This window comes from Rhinolophus sinicus, linkage group LG07 (assembly GCF_036562045.2).
Source record: "Rhinolophus sinicus isolate RSC01 linkage group LG07, ASM3656204v1, whole genome shotgun sequence".
Classification (NCBI taxonomy): Eukaryota; Metazoa; Chordata; class Mammalia; order Chiroptera; family Rhinolophidae; genus Rhinolophus; species Rhinolophus sinicus.
In genome coordinates, this window is record NC_133757.1 from 34,663,720 (window position 1) to 34,687,904 (window position 24,185).

General features: G+C 34.5%; 1 protein-coding gene across 4 annotated transcripts in view; it reads left to right on the top strand.

Moving 5' to 3' along the window:
* PRKG1 (protein kinase cGMP-dependent 1) overlaps positions 1–19,707 on the top strand; it is a 1,130,349-nt gene extending 1,110,642 nt beyond the window's left edge. For 3 of the 4 annotated variants that reach the window (XM_019738600.2, XM_019738591.2, XM_074339437.1), the window contains 6 exons: positions 8,087–8,228; positions 9,475–9,638; positions 13,196–13,318; positions 13,409–13,471; positions 14,840–14,906; positions 18,346–19,707. In XM_019738600.2, coding sequence (XP_019594159.1) covers positions 8,087–8,228; positions 9,475–9,638; positions 13,196–13,318; positions 13,409–13,471; positions 14,840–14,906; positions 18,346–18,444 — 658 coding nt within the window. In that variant the 3' untranslated portion in view covers positions 18,445–19,707. The remainder of the gene's footprint in view (positions 1–8,086; positions 8,229–9,474; positions 9,639–13,195; positions 13,319–13,408; positions 13,472–14,839; positions 14,907–18,345) is intronic. The other variant, XM_019738608.2, reaches the window with a different exon arrangement.
* The last annotated feature ends 4,478 nt before the right edge of the window (positions 19,708–24,185 follow it).

Genomic DNA, 24,185 nt, shown 5'->3' on the forward strand with positions numbered 1-24,185 from the left:
AGAATTTATTGCCTATGTTTTCTTCAAGAGTTGTATGATTTTGGGTCTTACATTTAACTTTTTAATCTATTTTGTGTTTATTCTTGTATATGGTGTAGGAAAGTGGTCTAGTTTCATTATTTTGCAAATATATGTCCAAATTTCCCAACATCATTTATTGAAGAGACTGTCTTTGTCTTGACCCCATTGCATATTTTTGCCTCCTTTGTCATAGAGCAATGGACCACATAGGTTTGTATTTGTTTCTGGGCACTTTATTCTGTTCCATTAATCTATATGTTTGTTTTTATTCCAGTAGCATGCTGTTTTGGTTACTATGGCCTTTTAGTTTGAAATTAGGGAGTGTGATACCTCCAAATTTGTTCTTCTTTCTCAAGATTGCTTTGGCTATTCAAGATCTTTTTGTGGCTCCATATACATTTTAGGATGATTTGTTATAGTTCTATGAAAAATGCCATTCATATTTTGATAGGGATTGTATTGAATATAGAGATTGCTTTGAGTAGTATGGACATTTTAACAATGTTAATTCTTCCTATCCATGAACTCGGTACAGCCTTCCATTTATTTGTATCTTCTTTCTTCAGTTTCTTTCTTCAATGTCTTATAGTTTTCAGAGTACAGATCTTTTATCTCCTTGGTAAATTTATTCCTAGATATTTTATTATATTTGATGCAATTGTAAATGGGATATTTTCTTACTTTCTCTTTTTAATAGTTTGTTATTGATATATAAAAATGCAATAAACTTCTCAATATTTACTTTATACCCTACTACTTTACTGAATTTGTCTATTGGTTTCAATGTTATTTTGGTGAAAACCTTTGGGTTGTCTGTATAAATTGTCTATTGATAGGTATGTAGTTATTGCCATTTTATTGTTTTCTGGTTGTTTTTGTGGTTCTTCTCTGTACCTTCCTTATTGTCTTGCTCTCTTCTCTTGTATGTCCATGGCTTTCTATAGTGTTAGGTTTGGATTCCTTTTTCTGTATTTCTTGTATGTCTCTTATAGATTTTTGGTTTGTGGTTACCATGTGCTTCATATATACCAAGCTATGTTTTTTTATTTTGTTTTGTTTTGTTTTGTTTTTTAAAGATGTTATTGGGGAAGGGGAACAGGACTTTATTGGGGAACAATGTGTACTTCCAGGCCTATTTTCCAAGTCAACTTGTTGTCCTTTCAATCTCAGTTGTGGAGGGTGCTGTTCAGTTTCAAGTTGTTGTTCTTTCAGCTTTAGTTGTGAAGGGCACAGCTCAGCTCCAGGTCCAGTTGCCGTTGCTAGTTGCAGTCGCCAACCTTGTGGTTGAGAGGAAGCGCTCCAACTAACTGAGCCATGTGGGAGCTCAGCTCAAGGTGCTGTGTTCAATTTTAGTTGCGGGGGCGCTGCCCACCATCCCTTGCGGGAGTCGAGGAATTGAACTGGCAACCTTGTGGTTGAGAGCCCATGCTCCAACCAGCTGAGCCATCCGGGAGGCAGCTCAAGCTCAAGGTGTTGTGTTCAACCTTAGTTTCAGGGGGCAGAGCCCACCATCCCTTGCGGGACTCGAGGAGTTGAACCGGCAACCTTGTGGTTGAGAGCCCACTGGCCCATATGGGACTCGAACTGGCAGCCTTCGGAGTTAAGAGCATGGAGCTCTAACCGCCTGAGCCACCGGGCCGGCCGCTCACCCCGCCCCAGCTATGTTGATAGCAGTCCATTTTAAGTTTATGGTTGCTTAAGTTCAAATATATTCTAAAATAGTACCATTTTTAGTCACCCAATCCAAGTTGATGTTTTTGACATTATTTTTTACTTCTTTTGTGTGTGTTTGTGTATCCCTTAATTTATTGTTGCAATTATACATAATTTTCCTACTTTTATCTTTTAACCTTTGTACTGTTTTTATAGTTGGTTGATCCACTGCTTTTACTGGTTAGCTTTATCGATGAGATTTTCTTTTTTTTCCTATATTTTCTTATTCATATTTTAGCTTTTTTTCTTTTCTCCTTAAAAGATGTTCCTTTAACATTTCTTGTGATACTGGTTTAGTGATGATTAACTTTTACTTTTTTTCTTGTCTGGGAAACTCTTTATTTCTTTTTAATTCTAAAGGACAGCTTTGATGGGTAGGGTAATCTTGGTTGTAGGTCCTTGCTTTTCATCACTTTGAGTATTTTGTCCTACTCCCTTCTGGCCTGCAACGTTTCTGTGGAGAAATCAGCTGACTGTCATATGGGAGCCCCCTTATACATAACTGTTTTGGTGGTGGTGTTTGTTTGTTTTTCACTTTTAATATTTTTTTCTTTCTCTTTAACCTTTGCCATTTTAATTATGATGCGTCTTGATGTGGGCCTGTTTATGTTCCTCTTATTTGGGACTCTCTCTGCTTCTTGGACTTGTATGTCTATTTCCTTAGTCAGGTTAGGGAACTTTTCAGTCATTATTACTTCAAGGAGGTTTTCAATCCCTTGCCCTCTCTTTCTTCTACTTCTGGTATCCCAGTGATGCAGATGTTATTATGCTTGGTCCCAGGAGTCCATTGAATTATCCTCATTTTTATTTTATTTTTTTCCTTTTGCTATTCTGATTAGGTGTTTTCTGCCTTGTCTTCATTTAATCTGTTATTGATTCCCTCTAACATATTATTTCGTTCAGTTATTGTTTTCTTCATTTCTGACTGGTTCTATTGTATAGTTTCTATCACTCTGTTGAAGTTCTCCCTGAGTTCATCTATTCTTCCCCTTAAGTTCATTGAACATCCTTATCACCAGAATCTTGAACTCTGTATCTGGTAGATTGCTTGTCTCAATTTTGTTTAGTTCTTTTTGTGGAGTTTTATCCTGTTCTTTCATTTATCCTGTTCTTTGTCTCCTCATATTGGCTGACTCCCTGTGTTTGTTTCTATGTATAAGTTAGTTGTGCTGTGTCTCCCATTCTTGGCACAGTGGCTTTATGTAGTAGGTATCAAGTAAGTCCGAGCGTCATGGTCTCTCTATTCACCTGAACTGAGTGTCACTTGTGTGGGTTGTGTATGCCTTTCTATTGTAGTTGAGCCTGTGTTACTCTTGGTACATCAGTCGGTGGGACTGACCCTTAGGCTGACTGGCTGTGAGGGCTGGCCATGACTATAGTGGACAAACTGTTTCGTGGGGGCTGACTCAACAGAGCATGAGTTGCTTTAATGGGGCTCTGGTGCCAGCCAACTACACCTTTTGGGTCTGTCATTTGTGGAGCTGGCTAGGTGGGGATCTAGTGCGGGCCAAGGTCATCTGTCATTTTTGTCTGACTTGGGGCCAACCGAGTGGGACTACAAAATGATCTGTGGTTGGTTGCCAATTGTGCTACACTTGGAGGCACTTGGGAAGGGTTATACTGTAAGAGACTGACTATACTAGTGTGAGGCTTGGGACCCTTTTGTGGGTACCACGATGTGAGCTGAGGCCAGCTGCTGCTTCTGCTAGGTTTGTGGCCACTTAGTTGAAGCTATGTTTCAGGCCTACATGAGCCACGGTGTATGCCAGGCTAGGGACCCATGATGAGAGTTGCAATGCATGTTGAGACGGGTCACAGCTACTGCCAGGCTTGGGGCTGCTTAGTAAGAGGTACATGGCACATCAAGGCAAAAAGCTGCTTGTTTGGGGTTTGTGGACATTTGAGAAGTTTTAGCAAAGTCCACAGTGTGAGCTGAGGCAGGCCTGTGGAAAAGCCTCTGGAAGATGCTCGGTCCTGGCATGTAAGTTGGGTTGGGTCTCAGGGAGTCACCAGAGTGGGCAAGCAGTCATTGCCAGGTTAATGGAGAGCTCAGAATTTAAACTCCCTGTGCCTATTAACTGGGTTTAGGGAGCAATGGCTCCTGCCAATGCTTCTGTTCCCAGAGAAAGCTGCCCCTCCAGCCCTGAAGTCAGTCAATTCAGTTTCTTCCCATATGCCCCTGGTGCTCTTCGAGCTGCCACTTCTGCACTGGGTACCAGAATGAGTGAGTCTATGAGTGAAAGAATCTGTGTGTGGTCCCTCAAGAGGAATATCTGGGACTCAAGCAGCCCTTCATAATACTCACAGGCAATTCCCTGCTTGTTTTCACAGACAGATGTATACACTGGTGCCCAGTATGGGGAGCCAGATGTGGGGCAGTGAACCCTCACTCCTATGGGGGATCCTCTGCAGCCAAGATATCTTTCCCAATTCTTAATTGCAAGACGTGGGTGTGGGAATAGCCCATTTGGCATCTCCATCCTTCCTACAAGTCTCATTGTTGCTGCTCCTTTATATCCTTAGTTATAGGACTTCTGTTCAGCTTATCTTTTGGTAGTTCTCAATGATGGTTTTTCTATATGATTTTAATTTTTATGTGATCATGGGTAGAGGAGAGCACAGCATTTACCTACTTTGCCATCTTTACCAGAAGTCCTTCAGTGGGTGATTGTTTAAATTCCATATTAGATAATCTAATAAAAGATAAAATTATTTCAAGAAAATGAACCCATTTTCATAACAATTTAGCCTTCCAGTTGAACTTTACAATTGAAAAGAAACCTGCACAGGTTGTAAGACACTTTATGTTTATACATTCATTAATGATTATTGTTAATAGTCAATGAAAAGATGGAACTGATCTTTTGGTAAGAGATAGTTTGCTACATTCTGCCATTTCAGGACTCAGTTATGACAAGTGGATTAAGCATTGTGATTAAATTTTAATTTGAGTCTATCAATAAGTATACATAATTCTTTCCTTTAATTCTTTCAGTCAAATTGCTGTTATATACTGCCACCTAGCTAAAACAACTACTCATTCCCCAAAAAAGGCATAAGGCCCTATCCCTTACTTGTTTAAAATAAAATAACACAACTGTCAGGGCATAATTTATTATTTTGAAGAGCTACATGGGGCAGTGATTTATTTCTTTAAGCAACTTTTTAACTGTTGATAAAACAAGCTTTCATTTATATTTTAGATCAAATTTACATTGTCATTTACAATTCTGATAGTAATTTTTCATTTTGAGTCATCCTAATGCTATGCATTGTGTTGCTTTCTAAAAGAGTATTTTAAAATCCTGAAATTACCTACATCAAATGTTTCATAATGAAACTGTGTTGCTGGTATACATTTTATGTTCCTAATTAGTAGTGATTTGTCACATAACACAGAAACAGATTTGAGACAAGCTTTCTGTTTAATTTTTTTAATCATTTACAAATATATTTATATAGATCTGTTGAAGGAAAGGAAACCAGCTTTCTATAACCCTTCAAATTCCCAAATGGCTCAGAACCAGAAAAACCTTGGAACAAATAAACAGGGCTGTCAAGAACTGAAGACCCAAAGATATATGATTTGTGGTTTGTTCACTTCCTGGTGGAAAAAGGAGGGTTTTTTGTTGGCAGGCAATAAAAGGACAATTTTTGCCCATGCATTTGTAAGAAGCATGGAGAAAGTAAAAGAAACAGAGATTAGCAGAAGACTGCAGAGATGACTCGCAGAGGTTAGTCTTGGGAGTGAGAAGTAGCAAATACTTCAATAACAGTGATTATTAGTATTGTAAATTCCCTTCTCCCCACTGCCATTCCCAAAAACTTCAGATCTGTCCTATATCTGTCATTTTTCCTGAATTAAGACACAGTAGCTAAAGAAGACGTTTTTGATGCTCAATTATAATGGCTACTATTTATTAAGTACCAGTTGTGTTCCAGGTACTCATCTAAATACATGCATCAGTTCTTGTATGCTCATGACCACCCAATGAGAACGTTTCTAATTAACATAATTTTGCACAGAAGACCCAGAGAGATATAGTTAGTTGCACAGTAAATGGAACCCAGATTTGAGCCAAGGACTCTTGCTTCAGAGTCCATATTCCTAATCTATAGCCTCCTTTGATGAATTTGAGTTGTATTAAGAATTTTTTCATCTTGCTGCTAATGATCAGTTTATTCAGAATATACGTATGGATACCATTCAGCAGAGATTTCATGAGAAATTGACCTCTCACATAAATGTTTATTAACAAAGCAGTTGTTCCATTAACAACTGAATATTGAGGGAAATGGAGATGTATTGCCCAAAGTCACAAGTGCAGAAATTATCTTTTCTAGTAATAATTAAGAGTTTGTAAGCTTTCAAAAAGACCCACCCAAATTATAATTAGACAGTCCTGATACAAGGAAGTAATTGATTTCCTTATAAAAAATAAGACATGCAATGTGAAATAAGGCAAGGCTGTATTCCATGTACTGTTTGGTTTTGCTTGGGCTTTGCTTCTGCTTTGCAATGCCCTCCATGGAGGAGGACTGAAGTCATACTACATTCAGGTAGTTAAAATTCTATGTTAAGGATATATTTTTTATTATAATAGATGTTTATATTTTAGATCTATATAGATCTATAATGATTTATTACAGATACTTACTATTTAAGGCAAATAATCTCTCCCATTGAAAGAAATATACTGCTCTCAATAGACAAACATAATTAAGGGCAAAGAAGAAAGGACCTTAAAGGTACTCTACTCTAATCCTAATCCCTTCCCTAATACATAATACTATATAGCCTGAGCTCTGCAAAGTTAGTTCCATGTCGGAAGATAATTGTAGCATAAAGGGTATCCTTCATTTCCTAATACAGACGCAAGTCTTCTCAAAGCAACTTTTTCTTGTCCTTATAATTTACAGTTGTTCCATTGAAATATTGTTTAAGAGAGATACTAGAATCTTAGTCATTACAGCTAAGAGTCTTATATCTAGAAGAAGAGATCTCATCATGCCTTAAATTGTATAAAAGAAAGGTATTTTTGGGGAGAAGAACTAATTATTTCAGTGACAACTCAGGGGGCATTAGTAGTTGAAATGAAGGCTATACCTTTCTGGAAGACACTATCTATTTCTTTAAAAAAGTGACCTGAAAGGTCGCTGATTTAGCCTAGGATTTACTTATTAATTTTGTAAAATAGCAGCCATATTCCACTTCTCAGTTTGTCTGATTTTACTCCTCAGTATTGAAAAAGAAGCAAATGTCACCGAATGCAAACTGATTATCAGTCGTTCTCATGAAAGCAAATTCTGGGGCCACCCTTTGTTGTATCCTACCTAAAACCACCTGAATGCTTTTCTCATGTTACATCTTAGCCACCTAAAAAGCTTATGATCACACTATCATTCTTAGATTATTATGAAATGATTAAATTGTATTTACTAATGGGGAAAAAGAGGAAAAAAAAGTAGTTTATTTTTTAAGGATTTCCATGAAAAAAAAATTTTGTTTGTTTTTTAAGTATAAAGGGTCTGGCCTAGAACCAAGCAGTTAACCTTGGATGCTACGGTTTTTTTCTTTTATTATTATTTCATTAAACAGATACACGAGAGAGCCAGACAGATAGAGACACAAAGAGAGAGAGCTTTCCTGTTAAACATCGTAATTAAGTTTACTAATAAACTTTCCCATCCAATTATCTTTTTCCTTCTAATTATCTTTGAGCTTCATCTTTTCTTTCTAATAAGAAGGCAGCGGTGTAGGAAATGCATTTTGTTTGTCTTGCTGACAGACGTTTCAAAAACAGAATACTTTGATTTTGATATAATTGTAGCATCACAGCTTATTTCCAAAGTGGCCCTTTGAAACATTAACTTTTAATCACATTCACATGAACCATATCTATATTATTTATAAAGATTCAACAACAGGCCCTCTAAGAATAAATATGACTAAACCCATAAACTCGCCTTTAAAAAACACCCCTCTATAGACAAGCTCCAAAATAGGATTCATCTCTCTTCTGCCCACCGCTGTATATATGCCTTTGTAGATTGTAGTGAGCTGTTTAGAGGAAGTCACCAAGTACACAAAACACGGTGTGTCATTGAACTCTTCAGTGTTTTCAGGAAGTTAGGTTGAACTATCTTATTCATAAGGGCAAAGAATTCCTTGACTTAATCCTCAAATGCTTTTGAAAACCCAGTGCAATGGGGTTTTCATATGACATTTGTCCAGTAGGATATTGGTGTCTGGGGTCAAATTTTGGTACAGAAATATAGTGAAAGAAGAAATAAAACCTTATTTGAGAAGCTATCTTCTTATATATTTTTTATTCCATGTTTTGTATCTCAGAGGTTCATTTGAAGATTCTACAACCAGATTTTACACAGCATGTGTGGTAGAAGCTTTTGCCTATCTGCATTCCAAAGGAATCATTTACAGGGACCTCAAGCCAGAAAATCTCATCCTAGATCACCGAGGTTATGCCAAACTGGTCAGTGTGTTTCACACATGATTTCTGCCCTATGGGTTTATGAAACTGTGTTTATATGCTAACATTAAAATCTTATGTTCCTTTTTACATATTATAACTTTTCCTAAAAGCAGGTTTTAGTGTTACTATTTTCAACTAACTATTCTTTCAAGTTATGCAAAAGTTATGAGAAATTAAATTGGCTAGGTATGAATTAATAATATCCTGGCAAAACATACTTCAGTGCACTCATGCTTTCTGGCATGCGTTCGTAAGTCCTAGAAGAGCTTCGTAGTTCTTTTTCTAGCTGGTTTCCTGCCATACAAAGGGAATGGGTATTTACATTATGGGAAACCATAAATCATTTTAATATTTTATATTTGAGAATAATGCAAATGGAGAAAAATGGGCTTTGCAGGTAACGTTATCCAGATCATGTTAGTAGTAGTAGTAGTAGTAGTAGTAGTAGTAGTAGTAATTTTTAAAATTTGTTCAAGGGCTCTAAAGATTCACTGTAGAACGTTCTCTTGTGTTAAAATGCAGACCTTTTGTGGGCTTTGAATCTGTCAGTGCCTGACTCAATTTTTAAATATTTAGAATATTTATTCAGCATGTGGTTTTTCAAAGAAATCAAATAAATGGCGATTCATTATTTATATTCTCCACCAAATTGTTTTAGAAAAATAGATTTTCTGCATTTGAGCCTCCTTCTTCAAAAGGTTTCTATAAAAACAAAGGAAACATTTCCATTTTCTCTGTGTTTATCAGAAGCAGAGTTATTGGTCCCATAATTTGTTACCTAGCTCCTTCAGCAGTAAAGTGGCTTCTCAATTAATACTAAAAGAATTGTCAACTTTCTTAAATCTAGCAGAAATCATATATATTCTGAAAAATATGTCAAGTTGGTCCAACTGGTCTTTTGTAACTTTTGAGCCAAGGAGAGATTATTTTATATGTCCCAACCTTCATTGGCCTAAAAGAAGGAAAAATGGAGTGTTTCCAGAAAGAAAGGTTTGCCTTTATTTTTTAATGATGTGAATTTCATCCTCTGCTTAGGTTTCAACTTTTCCCATTATAACCAAGTTTGATCAGGGAGGCTTTGTTTGTTTGAAATATAGATGACTCCTTTTAGAAGACAGGACTATAACAACTAACATTACATCTGTTTTTATTTTCTTATTATCATAGTGTACCTCAGCAGAATAACTTATGCTTTTAAGCTTAATCGTAAGTGGCTTGAAATATCTTATTTTTCTCTCTTTGTAAGGTTGATTTTGGCTTTGCAAAGAAAATAGGATTTGGAAAGAAAACATGGACTTTTTGTGGGACTCCAGAGTATGTAGCCCCAGAGATCATCCTGAACAAAGGCCATGACATTTCAGCTGACTATTGGTCACTGGGAATCCTAATGTATGAACTTCTGACTGGCAGGTATGGACGTTGATAGAGAACGGCCCATGAAAATAGGCCAACAAAACAGCCACACACTCCTGCCTTTGTCACTCTGATTAGACCGTATTAATGTACATGTCACCATGTCTTGTTACCACACTTCAATTAGTTATGCAAAAGTCTAAAATGAGTCAGATAAGAGCAACACACTCAACATCAACTTTTGGTCTCATTATTGCTAATTCTTTATACATATGTGAATGTGGAATGATCTGGTGTCTTTCCATGAGATGTCTGTGCGTAGTCATTGAGCCAGCAATAAAGTAAGAGAGATGATAGTCATATAAAAATATCTAGGGTCAACTATTTATATATATGCATATATATATAAAAGGAACTGTTAGAAATTGTTATATCCAAATGAAATTTGAATGCTTTTCAGGTCTTTTATGTAATGATATTATAGTCATCAACAAATTAAAAAAATACTGTGGATATTACCATATACAAAACAAACTAAACTTTTCAAGGACAAGTAAAACAAATATACACCAAATTATGCACTCAGGACAATTAGAGTAGGGTCATTATGACCTACAGAGTTCAGAAGAAGGCTAGGTTTGTCCAGGGTGGCTTTAGAAGCAGGGCCCTACAGGAAGCATGCAGAGAGCAAGCAAGGGAAAAAGCATTGTCAGCAGAGAGATATAGTTTAAATAGAGGGGCAGTAGTGGGCAAAGACATGAAGAAGGTCCATGTTACAAAATGATGGGAAATCAATTAGTCACCTTTCAAGGATCATGATTGCTGCACTTTAGTGTTTGGACTCCATCCAAAGAGAGCATCACTGAGTGTTTTCTGACAAAGGGTGACATGTGTTGTGGCATTTAAGGAAAAATAGCTAGCAGAAATGTGTAGGGAAAATTGGAAGATGGGTGGGGAGGCTAGTTTGGACATCATTTCAATAATTTAGCTCTAGGAAGCTGAGAGCCTAGAACAGAGTAAAGGCTGTGGAATTAAAAGGATAAGCATGAAGTCGGATATAAAAATAAAAGGAAGACTTGGGACCTTTAGCCTATTTGTTCTTTATGAGGATTCAGTGAATATATGAAGCACCCCATAAATGCTAACGGCTACTCCTACCATTGCCAGGGATAGTTAAACTGTGCTTTTACTTTTATTTGTAGATATTTTACATTATTACTCTTGAAGCTTCTATGTTGACTTCAAATAAATTTTCTGTGACCTAACCCAATTCAGGTCAATATTTACCTTCTACACAGAAAGGCAAACAGTTTTAAATAGATGACAAATTAAGTAAGTAGACATGTAAAGATATGAAAGATTTGGACAATACAGAAGGTTGAATTTGACATACATGCATATATGTGGATAGGTGGATAGACAGCTAGATAATCTTTCTGGTGTTTTTTTGAATTGCTATAAAAACAAATCATATAGTGAATGGAAGAAAACTCAGTATTGCCTAAGAATTAAAATACTGACCATAAGTAACTAGACTAAAATGTTAACAATGGTAATTTCTATTTCTCCTTATGCATTGAAATTTTTTCTACAATCACTTATTCCCATTAATAATTGCATTCAAAAGAATAAAATGCCTAGGAATAAATTTAACCAAGAAGGTGAAAGACCTGTACTAGGAAACCTGTAAGACATTTAAAAAAGAAACTGAGGTAGACACAAATAAATGGAAGGATATACCATGCCCATGGATTGGAAAGCTTAGTATCATTAAAATGACCATGCTATCCAAAGCAATCTAGAGAGTCAATGCAATCCCTATCAAAACAGAATAAAGAAAGCCCAGAAAGAAAATCCTTGCTTATACGGTCAACTAATTTATGACAAAGGAGATAAAAATATACTATGGAGAAATGACAATCTGTTCAGCAAAGGATGATGGGAAAACTATACAGATACATGAAAAAAAAATAAAACTGGACCACGTTCTTACAACATATACAAAAGTAAACTCATAATGTATTAAAGACTTAAGTTTAAGGCTTGAAACCATAAAACTTCTAGAAGAAAACATTGGTAGTAATTATGTGACATCAGTCTGAGTAATATTTTTTTGAGTATATCACCTCAAGCACGGGAAACAAAAGTAAATAAACAAATGGGACTTCATCAAACTATACAGCTTCTGCACAGTGAGGGGAACCATCAACAAAACAAAAAGACAACATACTGAATGTGAGAATATATTTGCTGATTAATTAGTACTTAGATTAATTTAATTTTGGTTATTGAACAAAATGAAAATGTTATAATCTTTGGAAATCTTAAAATAATGTTAAAATCAACAAAAGTTAAGGTGAGAGAGAGAAGATTGGAATATCTATAGGAATACCTATTTTTCATCATTCATAATTAGAAATCATAAGTAATATTTTTTTGAGTTATGTCATTACAAAAAACTGAAAATTAAAAGTTAAAAAATGTTTTCTTAATTCTTTAGAAATTAATATTGTTGGTGAAGAAGCACATATTTGAAATTTAGCTTTTTTTTTCATTTTTATAATACTCCTCAGAGTAATTTAAAACAAAATTAAATTGAATACATTTTTATTTTAAAAAGCATGTGTAGTATAATCCTATGTCTCTCCATCTACATAGAGAAATGTGTAAAATTATATTTAACAGTGTTAATTACTATTAATATTTTTGGGTGTTGAATGATTGTTACTTTCTTCTAAGTAATTTTGTATGTTTTGTATATTGCGTGAATATCTTAGACTGAATATGCAGTGCTTATTAAAAACACAAAAGTCACCTTGACTAAATGATTTTTGTTGTCTAAAATAAACAAATACAACAGCAAAAATGTAAATTAGAAAACATTAAATTGACAACAAAAATCTAAGATGTGGTTTTTGCTCAATTTTAAAGTAAAAATTAAAATTGTCAAGTTAAGAGAGTAAAGAGAATATTCAATCAGAACATCATAAAAGAGGAAATTCTTAAATTCTAAGATAATATTAAATAGAATTGCATGTTTATACATTTTAAAAAGTGATTTAAAATGTACAGGTAATTACTAGCTAATGTCATATTAAAGTAAGTAAAAAGTACTTATGGCAGAAAATTACGACAAAAGTTCAAGGCAGATACCATCACAGTTCTCAACACAAGCAAATCTACTACTCTCTATTTTAAGCAGCTCATTGTTTGTAGCTGGCTCTTCCCATGACATGGAGTCCTATCACTGATGTTCTTGTAGCCCATTCTAATAGTTTCAGACTTCACAAGTATAATCAGTGAGATTGTAAGTACCATATGAGAAAGGGCCAGAAAGTAGAAGAGTCATCTTGAATGACCAAGGACAGCAAGAGGGTTAGGCATCTGCCATAAAAAGAAATGAGGGAACAGCAGACAAACTTAACCCATTAATAGTTTGCTAAGTGATTTACTTGGAAAGGTTGCCACACTGTTTTGCTATTCATTAAGTTTTACTCCATTATCATTCCTAATAGAAGCCCCGAATAAATATTGATGTCACTTGTGGAGTGTTTTAAGTTTTCTTATTTAGAAAATAAAAGTAAGATATCTTTTCATGCCTCTCATTCTTGCAGCCCACCTTTCTCAGGCCCAGATCCTATGAAAACCTACAACATCATATTGAGGGGGATCGACATGATAGAATTTCCAAAGAAGATTGCCAAAAATGCTGCTAATTTAATTAAAAAACTATGCAGGTAAGCATTTCAACCACATTATTTGTGGTGTAGAAGGTTTATAATGTGGAAAAAAAATAGATTCCTTATCAATTATTATTTCATTTGTAGGGATAATCCATCAGAAAGATTAGGGAATTTGAAAAACGGAGTAAAAGACATTCAAAAGCACAAGTAAGTATTCTTTCCTTATAATTTTAAGTTTGAGAGTTCAGAAAACCTGACAAGCTTGTTTTTTCAGTTAGAAGTTGTATAACTGATATAATTAGCTCATAGGAACATCAAATGAGAAATGCAAACTAGTTAGTCTTTTTATTAAAGGCCTTTCTGGGTGTATGTCTGGGACTTTATTTAGATACATGTGACTCTGTGACATGCCAAACAACACTTCCCCAAAGTCCCTTTCTCCCAACTCACAATAACTAGCATGTTTTTCTCCCTAGTACAAAGAGGAAATGTGTACTTTAATTCTGTTCCCTACCAGAATATTAAAAACAAAAGTGCTTCACCATATCATGCCTCATTTCCTAGACTAGACCCAAAATATATTTTCCCATCCATTTCCTAATTAGACGATATGAGAAAGAAAGAAAAAAGAAAAGGTACAGAGTACAATCTCTGTTTTAAACAATAGCGGCATCTTAAATATCAGACCATACCCATCCATATTATCTGGATGTTCTAAGGCTAAACTAAGACCAAATTAATGTGTCTCTATTAGTCAGTTTCTGTAACATTCACAGGAAGTTCACATCCCTACCAGAGGAACTTATTTAGCAAAATACCTATGCATATCTGAAAAACCTGCTAAGAATTTAACGTAAGCATTTGCTAATGGTGAACTCTTTCAAAGACAAAAACAAAACAAACAACCAAACACCAATAACGACAACAAAACCTTCATGCTTTTTGGTCCTCATTTTCACAGAAAAGCTGTACACAAAATACCTCCATTGTATTAAGTTTATGCAAAAGTAATTGCGGTTTAAAGGTTAAAAATTGCAAAAAACACAATTACTTTTGCACCAACCTAATATTAAAGTAGAAAAAAAATGGATGGTGGTGGTGGAATGGGATATGTAGAGACCAATACAGTGATGTGAAAACTATTAACACTACCTACTGAATCAATGGCAAGGCTGGAAAGATAATTTTCTGTCCTGACTTTTTATGCTCTGATTTTATCTACCTCCTTAAAATAAAATATCCTGTATGGCACAAGGCCAAGCATATTATGGCATTTATTAAGTTATAATGACAGTGTCGGAAAAAGGTCATACAGATATTATGACTGAAATTACTAGAATAAAAAGGAGGTCCTTTCTAATTGGTATTTAAAATTTTGACAGATTTTTTTAAGTATGCATTCCACAAAATAAGCTAACAGAAAAAAAATCAGCAATAGAAAACCTTTTTGTCACATTGGAGATATTTGCCTCCCTGCTTTCCATCAGTCATGAACGTTATATATGTTACGATGAGAAGGTTTTAGTTAAAATAAAATGACTTTAACTCTCTACTTTGTGTTTTTTCCTTTCCTAGATGGTTTGAGGGCTTTAATTGGGAAGGCTTAAGAAAAGGCACCTTGACACCTCCTATAATACCAAGTGTAAGTAGACTTTCCAGTTTGCATTGTGTGACACACGGGACAGTGTTTGTGTCAGTCATCAAACACCTGTTATTATTAAAGTTTTATTCTATGATCAGATTAAATAAACTATAGGGAAGGTATGACATTAAAATAATGCAATCTAAAACCCATGCTTAAAAACAGATTAGTTAGGGGATGGTGTATATTGTATACGTATTTTGTATATGAATTTTACCATTACCTTTTTAAACTATTCATTCTAATATAAGTTTCTTTTATTTGTGGATAAAAGTTGACTTTTAGTATGGTAAGTGTTAACTATATACTGATGTAGACAGAAGTGTATAATGAATCTCCAACAACCACATTCTTTTTTCTTCCTATAATATATAGACTTTATAAATCATTGCCCAAGAAAAAAAGAATACATTAAAAACTTTAATGAATCATATTCATGAATGATTACTAGAAATACATATATTTTAAATTTGTGTATGTATATAAGACACAGTAAGTTCTTAACAATTTAGTGTGTACATGATTATACTTGGGAGAATTAAGACAAGGTGCTGTTCACTTTCTGTTTATGATACCAGTTCACTCTTTACCTTGCTCCATCCCCAAGAGCCTAACCTGTTAGTCCCCTTAGTGAACTGGCTATTAAACTGGCAATTTAAAAACAAAACAAAACAACAACAACAAAAAACTTGATGTGTTAAAAGAGTTAAGAAAAAAAAAATTTTTTTTCCTTTAGATCCTGATAAAAGGATAAAAGACACAGTTGTGCCAGGAAATGCTTTATATAATGTTTATGTTTATCCACAAAACAAAACACATCATGCATGAAAGTATTCCTTTGCCCTCTGGTTTCTGGTTGGGTCTGGCCTGGCCAACAGGCCCTCTGGTTTCTGGATGGCTTTGGTCAACAGTCCAGCAAACATTTTCAACAGCTATCAATTCCTGGCCAATATTGTTTCATTTCTGCCCCCACATAGTTCCTCCTCACTTGCCCCATATTACTTTATTTTTCCCGACTTCAAACTGTACTACAAACCAATAATAATCAAAAGAGTATATCAGCAGAAAAATAGAAACACAGACCAATGGAACAGAAATGAGAGCCCAGAAATAAATCCAAATAAACACAGATATAGCCAACTGATTTTTGACAAAGGAGCCCAAAACACACAATGGAGAAAGGAAAGCCTCTTTAATAAATGGTGCTGGGAAAATTGGATAGCTACATGTAAAATGAAATTAGACTGCTATCTGACATGATACGCAAAAATTAACTCAAAATAGATTTAAGACTTGAATATAACATCTGAAACATAAATACATAGAAGAAAACATAGATACTAAACTTATGGACCTTGGTCTCAGAGGGATTTTGTGAACTTGACTGTAAAGGCAAGGAAAATAAAAACAACAGTAAATGAATGAGAATACATCAAGCTAACAAGCTCCTTCATGGCAAAAGAAATCATCAACAACAACCAAAAAAGGCAACCATTCAAATGGGTGAAGATATTTTTCAAACAAGACCTCCAATAAGGGGCTAATATTCTACATATGTAAATAACTCATACAACTCAACAAACAAACTGCTAAAAAAAAAAAAATTCCAATTAAAAAAAGGGCAGTGGATGTGAATAGACACTTTTCCAAGGAAGACATACAGATAGCCAATGGATGCATGATAAGGTGCTCAGCATCACTAGTTATAAGGGAAATTCAAATCAAAACCACAATAAGATACCACCTCACACCTGTTAGAATGGCTATTATGACAAGAAATAAGTGTTGTAGAGGATGTGAAGAAAAGGGAACAGTTGTATTAGTGGGGATGTAAATTAGTGAAGCCATTATGAAAATCAGTATGAAGGATTTTACTCAAAAAATAGAGTAAAGCTATCATATGACCCAGCCACCGCTCTTCTGGGTATCTAGCCCAAAAATTGGAAAACACTTATTTGTAAAGACATACGCACCCCTATGTTCATTGCAACATTATTCACAATAGTCAAGATATGGAAACAACCAAAGTGTCCTTGGATGGATGATTGGATAAAGAAGAGGTGGTACATATATACAATGGAATGCTACTCAGCCATAAAAAAGATGAAATATTGCCCCCATATTACTTTAAAGCACTCCCCAGCACAACTGTGTTCTTTTTTCCTTTTATCAGGATCTAAAAGAAAACATTTTTTTCTTAACTCTCTTAACACATCTTTTTGTTTTTAAATAGCACTTAAATAGCCAGTCCGCTAAGGGGACTAAGTATCAATAGTATCAATTGATACTATTAGTATCAATAATATCAATAGTATCAATAATACCAATTCATTGCATTTATATTTTTATTCACTACTGCACCTAACAAAATATACTACATCTTAACTAAGGGTGAGAGGGCTGCTTTGTGGTACAGAGCCTTTCATTTATATACTTTCTTTTTCTGGGCTAACTCAAGAACGTTCTTCATACAGACACATTCTCCTCACTTCTAAGATTTATTTTTGTGCTAATGTTTATGTTTATCCACAAAACAAAAATGCCATTACTATGTTTCAAATTACAGATGCTAATTGCTTTCATGAAGTTTTATTTTTAGAACAAGAGTAGAAAGAGAATCTCAGAGGAGTAAATATTAAGCCTAAATTATCCTAACCTAAATTTATCAGGGGTCCCTTTTTATGTAATAGTACTATTAAATTGGATATAATGTTGGTTTTAAATATTATAGAATATAAGGAAAATTAAAGTTGTTTTCTTCATTGCTTTTATTGATGCTCTACACATTGGATTTTGACCAGTAAATTTGCAAGAGTTTTGCTTCAGTTTAGAAATGGCTTTTCTTATGCTTAGACTAAATACCCAAAATTCTTACAATAGCCTACACGGCTCTACATAACCTGATTCTTGCTTATTTCTCATTCTCCTACCCTTATGCAACAGCCTTGTTGGTCTGTTTGGGTTACGTCACAGCATGGAGCTCTCTCTCTCTCTCTCTCTCTCTCTCTCACCTCAGGACCTTTGCATGTGCTATGCCCTTGCTATTGAACTCACTGAATCTTAGTGTAAAATAATACTTTTTCAGAGAGGCTTTCCATGATCACACCTATACTCTCATGGCACCTAGTATTTTTTTTTTAAACACTAACCAAACTTTAAAACAAATAATTGTAAAAGTCTATAGCTAATTATAATCACAATTTATTCCTTACTAGAGTATAAACTCCATGAGGGCAAGAACCATGTCTATTTTCAGTCACCACTGTCACCCACCACATACAATAAAGCAAAAACGTGCTACCTAGTAGACACTCAAAAAATAGTCATTGATTAGGGAATGAATAAAGATTGCTATGTTAAAATCTAGCATGGAATTTTACTAAAAAAAAAAAAAAAAAAAAATCAGACATCTTTTTACTGCTCATTGTCTCATTTCTAGGTTGCATCACCCACAGATACAAGCAATTTTGACAGTTTCCCTGAGGACAATGATGAACCACCACCTGATGACAACTCAGGATGGGACATAGACTTCTAATGTATTTCTCTTACCTGCTTCTGCCTTGCTGAAGACAGCTTTTTCTGAACTACAGCTGCCAGCAAACCTGAGGGAAAGAGAGAAGATTAGTGCTCGGGGTCACCATGATGCCTTTGATCGATGCTGCTCCAGTAACTCCAGTGGCATTAGGACTTATTGCTTAGATGACAATAGTACTCTTTACACGTTTTCTGTTTGAACCTAAAAATTGCAGTTGACATGGTGGTCCTGAAGCAAAGCCTTTCACCAGTAAACAGATGTTTTCTATTGTTGCAGTGATCTCGCTTTGCTCTGACTATAGTTTGAAAGACTGCAAGAAACTCTTCAATCTAGTTAAAGAGTCTGTACCTTACTAGAATTCTCAAGAAGGTAAAAAAATAATATATTGGGTACAATAGATTTCTATGGTACAAAAACTGGGCTCTTCCCTTTCTTCAAGTGAGGGTCATAGGATCTATTACCGCAGGCCGGTGTATATACCGTACAAGAGAGGACCATGCATCTGTTGGTCACAGTTCAAACCAGTGCTAGAAGTTTCATGATTTCATTTCCCAGCAGTGCTGATGACGAGACTGAATGTTACCTTTCCTTTCTGACAGATTTAAAAATTGATATGCAAAAAGCACAACTGCTATGAATTCTGAAATTCATAACGCATAGCAGGTATATATGCGTTTTCACAGAAGATTGGGAAAAACAAAAAAACAAAAAAAAACAACATGCATGGTATTTGTTTATTTTTGATAAATTGGCATGACAGAGTGGAAAAAAGCAATTCACAACCATTTCATATTTTTTTAAATTGTGTGCTTAAAGATGGTCCTGGAAATAAGTGACTAGCAGCTGATTGGTTTTTATTTATTACCTAACACACCCTCAAACTGAGGTTTAAAATATTCCCTTTTATAAAAATGAATCCTTAGGGTCAAGGTGGGGTGGGATAGAGAGGGATTAAGATTCATCCAAAAAAAAATAAAAATAAAAATACAAAACTATATAGGTGCTATGTATATCTTTCATCTGTAAATGTCAGTGTCTGAACAGACAACACAAATTCTAATCATTACATGTGTAGCCAGAGACTTGAGCATTTTCACTAAATTTATCAAACCAAACTCCTGTCAGATTTCACTTATACAATAGTCTAGGGTTGAGGGAGAAAGGTGATTAAAAACCTGTTTGAACTAGCTTCTTGTCTTAGGCCTGAACCAACAAAAAAGAAAAAAAAAAAGATAATAAAAAAAAAGAAAAGAAAGAAAGAAAGCACAAAATCATTGAGATTCACTAATTTACCAGATGAGAAATCTTACTTATGTGTGGTCGGGGACCAAGACAAGAACTCGGCCAGGTACTGGTTACCTTTTCATGAGTTAGCTGATATGAGTCCATGTGCATGTGAAAGTAGGAAGGAAGTAGAGAGGAAAACAGGAATCTAATTTCTTAAAAATAAAATTTAGCTAAAAGAACCAAATATTACAATCCTAGAAAAGGGTAGATTTGCAAATATCAAATGTATTTACATTTCACATGGGGAAAAGAATCACCAATTTTAACTGAGTCCTTTGTTGGCAGGCTCGTTGACTATTATTAGCTGTCATAAGTCGCAGAACCATTTGGAAACTTTTCTTGGACAAACAGCGTTATACCTACTTAGACAAATGCATAACCTTATAAGCTGTGATCTTGATTTGGAACTGCGTGTAAATTTGGTACATAAAATAGAGGATTACATTTTTCCGGTTAGAGAGTTTTTTTAAACGTCAAACAAATGTAGACATTTCTGCAAAAAAATGTTAACCACCTAGATCATTATACTGTATCCAAGAAGGCATATATTATTATTTCTGTTTGAATTTTTCATACTAAGACTACTTTAGAATATATCTTATCAAAATATAATAATCTAAGAAACATTTGGAAAACAAAAGTATTAAGGACATATTCTATATAGTTAGAATAAAATTAAATTAAAACTTTGATTCTAAGATATTATTGTTATTCTTATGTTATTGGAGTTTTCCCTTCCTTATAATTTTGAGAAATCAATCTAGTCCCCAAGATATCTGCTTCCTTCCTCAGATTTTAGAATATAAAATTAAACATATCACCCTGAAATCCAGTTATGAATACTATTTCAGAAGTTTTATATTGCTTTTCATTAGGCTTTTAAAAATATATCATTTCAACAGTATAGTCAACATTCAGTGATTTTTGTTAAAAGAGTAGTTTAGGCATGCTAAAGGTTTGCTGGAATATTCAACTTACCTGGTCATTAATTAATAGAATCTGCTTCTACAACTTTTCAAATATCCCAATAACCCCAGAGATTAGCACTTACTATGGATTTTGGAACTGTGGTTCAAGTCTAAGACAACCAATACATACAAGGAAAACAACAATATGTAGAAGGAAGAAATAGCATTCAACACAATGAAGCTGTAGGTCCTTTCTCCCATTTGTGATTCTGTCTTTGTTAATTTCACCTGTGGCATTGCATTAGGATGTCTAAAGCAATCACCAAAAAATAAAGGGGAATTATATCTTTCCAGAATTATTAACAGAAAACATTCATTTAATCTTCAGCATTGAATTTTAAGGATTTAAATCTTGTCTTAATGAAGACACTAGGGCTAAAATTCATGATCAGCTTCATAAAGTGTGTCTCACTTTACTTCTGAATTTTTCATGCCCCTCTGTTTTCTTATACTAAAGAACATCTGGATAAGTTAGAAGAGTGCCAACATGTTCAATTTGTTACCTGACTTTCTTGTTAATACTTTGAGTATGGGAAATAAGGGCTTTCTGTGTGTCTTAACTCACCGGAAAACTGAAAACTGCCAAGGAAAGGAACATCATAATATATGAGGTAAATTGAATACATTAAAAACTGATGTCTGGAAAATTGCTATAAATGATTTTTATGTTTGTACCTTCTTTGTTATTAACATATGAATCAGATCCGTGTGGCATTTAAGACATTTATTTTTATTCTTTACAAGTCATAATTTTTACTTAAAATTATGAGATACGCGTGTGAACTACACATGTACAATACATAAATTCAACTGTTGAATTTTTCTTGTTTTATTTCTAAGTAAATGAACTGATTGTAAACTTAAATTGAAAGAAGTCAGCTACCATATTGAAAATAAGGTTATTAGAAGTGATTTCATACATTAGAGGTGATCTGTGCATTATCCATAACAATGTTTTCTTTCACAATAGGACCACAGACAAATATTTATGTAAATAGATATTTTTGTGTGATATTTTGTGGTACATATAACTTTTTTTTTAGTGTTTCACAGCATTATTATTTCATTTTATTTGTATTGAATAATGTTTTTAGGTCCAAGTAGACTTGAATTAATGTCATAATTGTCAGTATTATTGAAAATTATGTCTGTACTGTTATTCATCTGTCCCATAGTTTAGAACATGACCTGGCTATCTGGCATTGTTGCAAGTGCCTTAAATTCATGGCATCCTATTTAAAAAAACAAACAAACAAATTTGGTGTTATGCTGCATGACAAAGACAAAGACACCTCAAAATGTTGTCCTTTCTTAGCTTGCTGCGTTTTACAGTTCTTTCTGCTAACAATTTATAAGCCTTTATTATATAATATTGATGAATTACAGAAATGATGAAGTTGTTCTCTTATTTCTGTTAAATGTACCAGAGCTGTGTATCTGTTAATGAGATACAGCGTCATTTCTGTGAAATGTATAAATGTATGTGCAGGTCAAATTAATATATGACATACTATCAGTCTGTACACAGGTATACCTGTTTTGCTAAGCTGTGCAGATTCAGTTAAAAAGTTAGTACAGTCAAGTTATAATATATCTCATTTTATAGACTCCATTAACAATGGTCCAACTCAAAAGAAAAATTGGAAAATGACAGCTAACCATACCTTGCTGTGAAACCTATGATGAAAATGTACTTTGGTGCACCACTCAACAAAACAGGATGCTTTCTCTGAGTTCTTGTATATGCAAATCATTTCTGAGGCAAGTTTCAACAGACCTAGAAAGCTAAACATTGAAAATATGTTGTTAGCCCTCCTTTTTATCTGCCCCTGCATCAACAGACGGAGCTCTGGGACTCACGATGACTCAGAGGTTTGGGCTTTCTGAGTGAAGGGACATTTCTTTAAGCATCACCTATCAAATTTATTTCAATGTATGATGTTTTTACAACTGGTCAGTTCTTTTGTACTCTTACAGCTATGGTTATTTGATTGTCCTCTTACAATTTGTTCTACATGTAAGAGTTCTTTGTTAGTCAGAATGCAACCACCGTCATCAAATGGTCATTGACTACTTGCACTCTTTTGATGTAGATTAAAAACTTTTTCATAAACTTAACCTGCTTTGATTTGCTCTGTATTTTTCCTGCAGCTGTAATTGCTGAGTGCCTGTTGTATACTTTATAGAGTTGAAATAAAAATACTTACTTTTGAACTCAGTTGATTGTTTAATTCCAGACAAGTTTCCAAGAATAGAATTGAGATATCATACTAAACTGAAATACTATATAGAATACTCTAGAATGTTACTGTAACCAACTAGAAAATACTTTTAATCAAGTGTCCTTCATTAAATAATGTATTATGATCTAATATAAAACCCAACAAATTGGTTTAAATAATTCAATAGAGATAACATTAGGCCATCCTGTGTGAATAGCAAAGCAAATGTAGATACCCACACAAACCCAAACACAATTTTCTGTGCACAACGCCACCCCCACCACCACTACATACTCTTTTTTTGAACTATCCCTAGTCAAATTCTGAACTGGGCCAACCATCAAAGGGACAATTCTTGTATAATACTATATGGTTGGTAGAAAGGAATTATTTAATATGAAAATCAACTTCATGAATCTTTGTCTAAGGTTTATCCACCTGATCCCTCATACGCATAAAGAATATGGATTTAGAGAACATTATTGCAATAAACTCAACTCTCCAAAGCCCTGGTGAACATATTCTTCCTATGTCCCTTTGTTCCTCACTTCAGTGAATGGTATAAAACTTAAGATTGCCTGCAATATAGAGCTTCCCTTCATCTGATAGCCTTTGTCTTGCTGAAATCACATTGCCAGTGGTGGTGAGTCGAAACCCCCTTTTAATGAAAACTGGAAATCTAATCAAGTTAACTTTCTCAGACAGAGCCAATAGGACAACTTTAAAAATTACTATGTCACTGTTACACATCCAATAATTTCCTTTCTCCTGAAAACAGAACTGAACAGTAAGTTTTTAGTATCCATTCTTCAAGTTCTGTGATTTTCATACCCTTGATCTAAGAATGGTCTTCTTTGATCCTGGAAGATTATTTTTTGTATTAATCACAGTTTTTGGAGGGGCACACAGATCCGTACTTGATCCTTAGAGGAGTGGCTGGGGCAGGGGGCAGGGGAAATTAGCAATGGTGAGGATGTTGCATCCACGCCACTGTCACGTCTTGTGCATGGTAATTCCAACTGAAGTAAATCACTGCACAATTATTTAACTATGATTCTAAATTTGTCTGAGAGGGATGTATATTGGTAGCATCATCATCCAAGTTGATCCCATGTTACGTAGATTCTAAGTTATAGACCTAAATGTTTCTTACACATAATACAGGACAACCACCACATTGATTTTTTTTTCTGGGAGTCTTGTTTAGTTTTCCTCTGTATTTCATACTTCTCCTTTCCAACTCTAAAGACTTATAAATTGATCA